Genomic DNA, 10,077 nt, shown 5'->3' with positions numbered 1-10,077 from the left:
TCAGATCAAGCTCCGCTTTGGTCGACTCCGGGTCGGCAGGGAATTTCATTTCTCAACACCTTGTTACCAAGTTACAAATTCCCGTGATGCCTCTACATCCTCATCTCATTGTCACAGCATTGGATGGCAGTAAAATTCCGGGCAGTGAGGTACGTGCCTGTACCGAACCGGTTCTGCTGAAAGTGGGCACATTACATCAAGAGCACATTTTTTGTCATTCCTAAAGCGTCTTACGATATTGTGTTGGGTCTTCCCTGGCTCAGGCTCCACAACCCCACCATCAACTGGTCGCTTTTACAATTAGAGCAATGGAGTCATCATTGTCATCAACATTGCATTAATCCTGTGATACCTGTGCGCTCTGCCGTGGCCACCTCTGTGCCTGGTCTCCCCGAAGTTTACAGAGACTTTGCTGATGTGTTCTGTGAACAATCAGCCGACACACTGCCGCCCCACCGTCAGTGGGATTGTCCAATTGACCTCCTTCCTGGAAAGACTCCTCCCAAGGGACGTACATACCCCCTATCGGTCCCTGAGACTCAAGCCATGTCTACATATATTCGTGAGAACTTACAGAAAGGCTTCATCAGGCCCTCAAAGTCCCCAGCGGGCGCAGGATTCTTTTTTGTAAAAAAAAAAGATGGTGGTCTGCGACCTTGTATTGATTACAGAGGGTTAAATAACATCACAGTCAAAAACAGCTATCCGCTCCCCTTGATTACAGAATTATTCGATCGAGTGAAAGGTGCCACCGTCTTCATCAAGCTGGACCTCCGTGGGGCATACAACTTGATACGTATCCGCAAGGGTGATGAGTGGAAGACTGTATTCAATACGAGGGATGGTCACTACGAGTATTTAGTGATGCCCTTCGGCCTCTGCAATGCCCCAGCTGTTTTTCAACAATTCGTTAATGAGGTCTTCCGGGACATGCTGTACGTCTGTCTTGTGGTCTATTTGGACGACATTCTAATATTCTCCAGACATTTACATTCACACCGTTCCCAAGTCAAAGAAGTCCTCCTCCGTCTCAGAAAAAATCGACTCTACGGCAAGATTTCCAAATGCACATTTGAGGTACCCTCTGTCCCATTTCTAGGATACCTAATTTCCGGGTCACAACTGAGCATGGATCCCGAGAAATTGGAAGCCATCACTGGGTGGTCTCAACCCACTACATTGAAAGCCGTACAACGCTTTATTGGCTTCGCCAACTATTACCGAAAATTCATCCGGGGTTTCTCCACTCTGATTGCCCCTATTACGGCTCTCACCCGCAAGGGTAGCAACCCGTCTGTCTGGTCCCCAGAGGCCTTGTCGGCATTCCAGTTGCTGAAACAGTCATTCATCTCTGCACCCATCCTGTCCCAGCCTGATATGGAACGACCTTTCTCCCTAGAAGTCGATGCCTCTAACATAGGGGTAGGTGCAGTACTGTCTCAGACATCCGAGGATGGGAAACAGCATCCCTGTGGTTTTTTCTCACGCAAATTCTTACCAGCAGAGAGAAATTACTCCATAGGCGACCAGGAGTTACTGGCTATTAAATTAGCACTCGAAGAATGGAGGTATCTCCTGGAAGGTGCCAAGTTTCCAGTCACCATATACACTGATCATAAAAATCTCCTGTACTTACAGTCGGCTCAGTGTATGAATCCTCGTCAGGCCCGGTGGTCTTTATTCTTTTCCAGATTTTCTTTCAAGATCCTGTACCGTCCTGGTTCTCAAAATGTAAAGGCCGATGCCTTATCTCGTTCCATGGAAGAGGACCCTCTAGTACCAGAGAATCATCCCATCATTGACCCCATCGCATTTGCTCCCACGCAACTTTCTCCGGTACCTCCTCCTGGCAAAACTCTTGTACCCCCTGAGCTCCGCCAAAGACTGTTGTCCTGGGCTCACAAGTCCTTATTCTCCGGACACCCTGGCGTCCAGGGCACTTTTGAAATCCTCCAACGTTCTTACTGGTGGCCCCAGATGAGAAAAGACGTCAAAGACTTTGTGGCATCGTGTACTGTTTGTACCCAGCATAAAACCCCTCGTCAAATTCCTGCTGGGAAACTTTGCCCCTTATCAATCCCAACGCGTCCATGGACGCACATCTCAATGGACTTCATCACAGAGTTACCCAAGTCCCAAGAATACAACACCGTCTGGGTGGTAGTTGACCGTTTTTCGAAGATGGCCCGATTCATACCCCTCTCCGGGTTACCCTCCGCTCCTAGTTTAGCGCAGTTATTCGTGCAGCACATCTTCAAAAGCCATGGCCTGCCTACAGAAATCGTCTCTGACCGAGGAGTGCAATTTGTGGCACGCTTTTGGAGAGCACTGTCTTCAGCCCTTCAAATTAAATTGAAGTTTTCATCTGCTTATCATCCGCAGTCCAATGGCCAGACAGAAAGAGTCAATCAGGACCTCGAGACATTCCTACGGCTATACATCTCATCTTCCCAAGATGATTGGGCCAAGCTACTCCATTGGGCTGAGTTTGCCCATAATTACAGGTACCATTCATCCACAGGTCACTCCCCCTTCTTCATTGTTTATGGCCAACATCCCAGGCCACCCACCTTCGAGGCATTAACAACCATCGAAGTGCCAGCAGCTACCGCAGCCCTGAGACACTTTTCACAAATTTGGAAAAAAGTGCACTTCAATCTGAAAAAAGCTTCTGTTCGTTACAAGTTCTTTGCGGATCGTAAGAGGCGTGCAGTACCAGAATTCCGTCCTGGTGACAAAGTATGGCTTTCTACCCGAAACATACGACTGAGGGTCCCCTCGATGAAATTTGCACCCCGATTCATAGGTCCATATATTGTCGAACAGAAGATCAACCCGGTAGCATACAAAATAAAATTACCCAAGTCTTTGCGCATTCCCAACTCCTTTCATGTCTCTTTGCTACGACCTCTAATTCTTAATCGCTTCCAGTCTTCGTCCCCAGTATCACCACAAGTCAGAACTGAGCGAGGAGTTGAATTTGAGATAAAAAAGATCGTGGATTCTCGCCATCGTTATGGACGCCTCCAGTATCTCATTGACTGGAAGGGATATGGTCCTGAGGAGAGAAGTTGGACTAATGCTGAAGACGTTCATGCTCCTCGTCTAAGGGAAAAGTTCCATCAGGAACATCCTTCCAAACCCAAAGGGTGTTCGGTGCCCACCCTAAAAGGAGGGGGTACTGTCACAAACCGCAGATCTCACCATCGGAAACATCGCTCATTACCATCTCGATGGTCGGTACTGCGTGAGAGGTCTGTCATCCGCATGGCTTCTGATGTGTGGCGCGATGTCCCCTGTGTCCCCGCGGTCCGTTGCCATAGTTCCCTGCCAAGCGCACGCCGTTCCCGGACAGCATGGGTGCCGCCATGACACTCTCAAGTCAGCTGATTCCCCAGACCAATCCCCGCTGTCCATTCACGTCACCTCTGACCCACACACCTGTACCTGGATCAAGGTGTGTGCTCCTTTCCCCAGCATTGATTGGTGCTGCAGCCGGCAGCCAATCACAGACAAGCAAGGGGGATAAAGCCGGCCTGCGGCCTTCCTTCCTTGTCTTGAACAATTGCTTACCTGCTCTCAGTATTCTCCTGTGACAGAGAAGTTCCCAAGACTCCGAGATCTCCAGGCTCCCCTGTGTTTCTCTCCAGCGCTACCTGCACCCGCTATACCTACCTGGGTTATCCATCTCCAGAAGACTCCTGCCTTTCCACCTCTGCAGTCGAGTACAGGTGCCTCGCCATTACCACCATTGGCTTCCAAGCCTTTCAGCGACATTCTCCATCTTGTCCTGAACTAGCGACTGGCTCCGTTGACACCAGCGTCGACATTCAGCTGCTGTGCTCTATAGAGACTTTACCACCCACGTCCTATTGCTCCAGCATATACCTGAGCCATCCACCAGCCGTCGGCACCATTGTCGGCACCACAGTCTACCTCAGTTGTCGACATCCTGTGCAATCCTCCGCAGTTTCCAGATTGCCTTTTCTTCTTCATTATTACCTCCAGTATCATCTCCCTTGCCTGTGTCCAGAGGACAAGGGCAGGGGGCCGCGACCTGCCTGTCAGACGCAGCTAAATCCAAAGTTCCTTGCGGGGCTCCCTGGTGAATACCGCTGGCAGGTTAGACTCCGCGCCCCTGTTCCTGGTCTCCGTCAACTCTCTGGTTCGCTGTGCCCTGATCTCCCCGTGTATGTCCTACATCAAACCTTCTGCCTTTGGCTCTCCAGCGCCCTCCACTGGTCCACCACGGTCACAGCCGGGAACACAGAACCCGCCTGCGCTGACAGGATGAGAGATTCAGAAAGTGAGAGATTTGGGAGAAATCTACAGTTTTTTTAAAGCGGCAATCATTTACACTGCAAAATCAAACTGGTTTTGCAGTGTAAATGATTGCCACTTTAAAAAAAAACCTGGAGATTTCTTCCCAAATCTCTCACTTTCTGAATCTCTTATCCTATTAAATCTCACCCCGTATATCTAAATCCAACAATGTCTCACAACTCAAATGCACCATCATTGATCATATTCCGCCACTGAAAAGAGGTGGCGATAGGGAAAAACTCCTTCAAAGAGAACTCCAGAGGATCTTCAGATTGAATTGTATGGCCCAGTATGGCCTCAATGAAGTCTTTAAGATGGGATGTTTCCTCTAACACTCTCCTACACATTATATGTTGGACACCTACTTTATTTTGACACTTGATACGCCTCTTGGCGTGCACCTTGCATCCTACTGACTCTTGTGACATTGCATAACATCTTTACCCGATACTGTGCTGTATTGAGACTCCTACCACATATTGTGGTGTTTACCGTGTAACAGGCACTGCCGCGTGCCGTGACTAATTGCTTTTGCTTATTTATTACCTGGACACCTCCGTGTGTCTAGACTATGTGTTTTATGTTTATATATGGGCTGAAGCCCGCAAGCCCCATTACCGGGTTTCCCTGACCCCAGCGTGTCATATTATGCCTGTCCCACGCTGCTTTTTAAACACATCCTACGTTCATTCACATGCATTCTACCCGCTGGATGAGTAACCCCATCTGTCTCCATACAAGGTGGCTTTAAATGATCATGCCAGTACTGCCAATGCCCCCTCCACTTTCTCCTATGAACACCGTATCATTTGTGCCCTTGCCACCGGAGTGCGTCTTTCACCTAGCAACAGCTGGCAAAACACCCGGCTTACGGCAAGTCTCCGTGCTTAGTCAGCCTCTAGACTGACGCACGGGGAATCCCGCTGTCAGTCTGCCCAGCACCACATGCCCACAGGCATGTCACTGTACCACTGACATCATCTGTGACAGGTGAGGTCAAACGGATCTCATTTATATTCTTTTTGGTGCAAGTGTTCTCTATAAATGCTGTGGCTTTTGTGTATTCTGTTCCCCTGATGACACATGGCAGAGTCCAGATGAAACAGCTATTGGGACAGCTGCTGTTGCACATGGAATAAATACTTTTCTTTCTACCACATGTAAAGCCTGTGTTTGTACCTCTGTACCTTACTCTGTAAGGACTGCCTCTGATTAAAAACCCTCCCATGACAAGACCGCTGCTGCTGTCCTCCATGGGCCTGAGAAGCATGTAATGAGCTCCACCAATCAGATCTTAGCACATACCTCTCAGCCTCTGCCCTCTTGTGCAAAGTGTTATGGGACTTAGTCAACTCCCAGTAATGCACTGCACACTTGTGCAATCAGTGTGCATGTGCTCCCGATGCTCAGCACCATTAATCATTGTCACCTTGGCAGATAGTTGAAGCTGCAGCACTACCCCAATCCCATGCACAAAACCTTTAGCTAAGTGGTTTAGTGTGTAATGGGCATTACGGTGTGCGTAATCCTTATGCTGTGTGTCCAAGGGGCTATAACTTGTGCAGTGTGCCTAAGGGGCTCTACCTGGCGAAGTGTGTCTAAGAAACTCTAGCTGGCATAATGTGTATACTAAGTTGCACTACTTGTGTGAATATAGGGCATACTGTGTGGTGTTATGTTAATCGGTACTATTATGTGGCCATGCATTATACACCTTTTTATTAGAGTTTGCCTAGTGTCATGCCTGCTTGCATCAAAGCCTGACTGCCCCTCCTTGACCCTGCACCGCCCACCATTCTCAACTGCTGCATGGAACTCCGGCTGCCATTCCCACCCCTTGCAGTGACGCCACGCCCCTTTTTTGTTGAACTCATTTATTTGGAAATTATAAATTTGGAACTGGGGCCACCCATTGCTTCGCCTATGATTGCACTATATACATTTATTTCTCCTCTGTATACACAGGCAATTTTTATCAAAACGAAAGAAACCTTTATGTACCATCATATAAGGGGATTTAAGCCCCATCATTTCAGATTTCTATGCTGGTACCTATCATGGCATGCCATTATTTCAGGAGCATATCATCCTTCTTTACATGGGCAATCATTTATTTTATTTAATACACCATGGGGCTAATTTAGCATGGATCAACGAATTAGAAAATCAAATGACTATCAGATAACTGTGCATGTGTACCATACACACTGCGCACGCATGATGGGAAACAGCAACAACAAATGCATGTGGATCATAAATGCAATCAGTTTGACTGACTGGGAGTAGACATTTGGGGATGGGGTACTTGTTTCCTAGCACGGCTCCCACTAAGCTATTTGCTTAGTGGGCTATTCTGCGTAGTGAAATCGCATCGCATGGGCTATGCACCCTCCCACTATCCACGCCACCCCGAAGCGTGGTGAGCGCAGCGAGCCCTGCGAGGGGTGGCGGGACACATCCTCCGACTTTTTCATTACCCCACTATCCACGTCGGCGTGGAGTTGATTTTATATAGTGTGGCGAGCACAGCGAGCCACTGAGCCCAGCGAGGGCACGCGGAATAAATGTAAAGTAATCCACGTCCCCTCGCGGGGCTCGCTGCACTCGCCACGCTTCGGGCTCGGTGGCTCACTGCGCTCGCAACACTATGTAAATTCAACTCCACACCGACGTGCATAGTGGGGTAATGAAAAAGTCGGGGAACACTTTCCGCCGCCGCTCGCCACGCTTCAGCGTGGCGTGGATAGTGGGGGGGGGGGGTGAGTTAAATCTATTTTTGGGACATACAATCATATTATTGTATACCTAATGTCATGGCATCGCACAACCTATGCAATCACATGCGATTTTGCAGGACATGCGATGCAATGCGATGCGATATAGTGGTGTAAAATGAGGGGTAAAAAAACACATGAAAAAAACGCATCCCATGCCGCTATAATGGCCCATGCGATGGGATGCGATTTCCCTATGGTGCCGTACGTAGAAAATCTGGATGCCGTGCTAGGAATCAAGTTACCGGGGGTGGAAACCTGCCATTTTCTGGGTGTAGCAGAAAAAAGCAGGTGTGCCCAGGCATTGTCAGGGTGGGTCTGTGACGTCAGCGCTGACCACTTCCTGTCTGTCTCAGTCGCAGATTAGTGGAAGCCTCAGTGATACTCAGATTTGCACAGACGACAGTTTCAGAACTCACTGCTGATCTCCAAAAATTGCTCCTGGGTGATTTCCAGGTATCAGGGCATTCTGGTGCCTGCATGAGCACTTAAACTACTGTACGGTCTCGCTGCAACCGCAATTTAAATAGCGATGGGGGTGGCAACATGGTGGTTTGTGGGAGAATGCTTGGGGAGAGTGCTGCATCTGTGTGACTTTATACACAGGCGCTATAAACCCAAACATGGCTGACCTGCATCTGGCTCCACAGCTAGGCTGTCCAAGCGCTTCCCTGTGTAGTGAAGTCCTTGCACTTTAGCGGGCACATTGCGGGGTGTGACTCCGCCTTGCCCTTTGCTGAGCCCCTCCTCCCCCCCCAGAGCCTAGCATCGGCAGTTGTAGTGTAGTGAATTCTCACCACACTACAACTGGGTGTGAATCAGTCCCATAGTGAGAATCTCTAGCAGTTGTAGAATAGGATCCCACGAATTGCTCATAAGGTGTTAGAGCGCTACTGAACCATTGTGGGCCATTATCCAGGCACCACTGTGTACATTTATATTATTCTATAATACCGAGTACTAGATCAAAAAATAACACAATCATTAATTTTTTTTTTTATTTAAATTCAACTGCAGATCTTAATTGATGTTATAAGAGCGGATGTTACTTGATGCTTTTGATGTTGATAATACGCCGTTGGTAGAAGTGTGCGCCGGAGAATACTCTGTATATTAAGTGCTATGGCTCTACAAGTAAGGAATTGCTGTAGGAAAGGGTTCTTGCAATAGCTACAGCTAATAGCAAATACAGGAGCAATTTCTTACAGTAATACCTCACAACTAGAACCTCAGATGAAGCACTATTGTTCTAGATGTACTGTAAGGAACTGCTGTGAGTATGGGTTCTTGCATATGCTACAGCTAATAGCTCATACAAGAACACATTCTTACAGCAGTTCCTCACAACTAGAACCAGACAGCGCACACACGGCCTGCATCCTCTTAGTTGGCAGTTGAATCAGCGCCACGAGAAGGATCTAGATAGAAAGATAAATAAATAACATTATATTTCTGGATGTCTGCATTTTATGCAGTTGTACGGCACATATAGATAACTGTAGGTTTTCTCACCTTCGATGTCTATATCTCTGTCCTCTGATCTGTTAATAAATAGAGAGATAAATTAATTTTCAGGTTGAACATTTATAAATGGACAATAAAAGATATAACACAATCCCTACCTTATGCACGCCCGGTAGCAGAGGAAGAACAGCAGGCCTGCTACGAAGAACAGGATGATGATAACCACAAAACTTAAGAGTATGTAAAGGTTTCGCTTTTCCTGCTTCTTCAGTTCTTCCTCGAGGTTGCTGAGTCTTTTTTCCAGGCCTTTTATTACTGAAATGGTACAAAAAGATGACTCTCGTTAATTCATAAAAATGGTACTTTAAATAAAGGCTGAAATTCTTTAAATACACAGTTTGGGAACCACTGCCATTAACCCTTTCTCACTGCAATGGGGCTTATAAATTAAAACTGATCCCATATACTTTATTAACAAACTGTCATTAGAACCATCTATGATGTGTAACTGCGGAACTGTATTTATCGTTAAACACCAAAAGATGCCACATCTAATACTTCAGTAGTAGCCCTTATGGCCTGTACCCACTGGGCGATATAATGAGGAATATTGCTCAAAGGGGATAATGTAAATGATATCAGCCACTGTGTACGTACATTCATTCTGCATAGCGCACAGACCTGCCACATATGTTATATGACGGATATGTGCAACACACAACAGAACACAATCCATCAGGTTCTCTTATTTTCTTATTAACCATTTGATTATTTACCTGGCGCGATGTCCATGACTAATATCTCTGATGACCTTGTATCACCGGGACGCTCTGAAACACATAAGAAGAAATACATTAAAGTAATTTTGTTATTCCATATCTGCAACATAAGAACTGTACAGCCATGGGTGTAACACAGAAGCGGCTCCATTTCCTGTCACCTCTGTAACATGGGCTGAGGTAATCCGCTGAGGAGCCGCTCTCTGGACTTTCATTTAGGCCAGGGGTGTTCAACATGTGACTCTCCAGCTGTTGTGGAACTACACATCCCAGCATGTCCTGTCAATGTTTCATCATACCACTAATAGCACAATTATGTCTGGGCATGCTGGGATGTATAGTTCCAATACAGCTGGAGGGCTGCATTGAGCAATCTGCTTCAGGCCATTACTTTCAATCATTCCCAATATTTATCGCCTGCACTATTACAGCTCTGCAGTCTGTAGCGCTATGATATTCTTATTATAGAAATGGGCATAACCACCATTGTACTGTATGATGTGTTATACTCAGTAAGAAGAGGGATTATTTGAATAACTTACTCTGTTGTGATGGGAGATAGTCCTCCACTGTGCCGTCCGCGGATGAATCTGGAGCAAAACAAGAAAACACCAACAATTGTTATACAGAACTGTACATACACTGATACTGTTATTACAGTTACATGGGTATTATAGCTGTACTTACCATCTACTGCAGGGCTTTTATCAATGCCCTCGGCATACATGGGAGCTGGG

The 10,077-nt window shown here is 47.0% G+C and overlaps 1 protein-coding gene across 2 annotated transcripts; it reads right to left on the bottom strand.

Annotated features, from left to right (window-relative positions):
- Positions 1-8,048: 8,048 nt before the first annotated feature.
- On the bottom strand, positions 8,049-10,068 carry LOC146072298 (uncharacterized). 2 transcript variants are annotated; one of them, XM_083179604.1, is made up of 6 exons: positions 10,028-10,068; positions 9,883-9,930; positions 9,338-9,391; positions 8,720-8,876; positions 8,610-8,638; positions 8,049-8,515 (listed from the first exon to the last, which is right to left on the bottom strand). In XM_083179604.1, exons 1-6 carry the CDS (start codon positions 10,065-10,067, stop codon positions 8,481-8,483), a joined length of 363 nt encoding a protein of 120 aa, XP_083035730.1. In that variant the 5' UTR covers position 10,068; the 3' UTR covers positions 8,049-8,480. The 2 variants fall into 2 exon arrangements, with proteins under 2 accessions (XP_083035730.1, XP_083035728.1); XM_083179602.1 differs by lacking the exons at positions 9,883-9,930; positions 10,028-10,068 and having other exon boundaries at positions 9,338-9,723.
- Between the last annotated feature and the right edge of the window lie 9 nt (positions 10,069-10,077).

Source organism: Crinia signifera, chromosome 4, assembly GCF_055691185.1.
Source record: "Crinia signifera chromosome 4, ASM5569118v1, whole genome shotgun sequence".
Classification (NCBI taxonomy): domain Eukaryota; kingdom Metazoa; phylum Chordata; class Amphibia; order Anura; family Myobatrachidae; genus Crinia; species Crinia signifera.
Note: the sequence above shows the minus strand (reverse complement) of the source record. Positions and strands in the feature narration are given on the sequence as shown.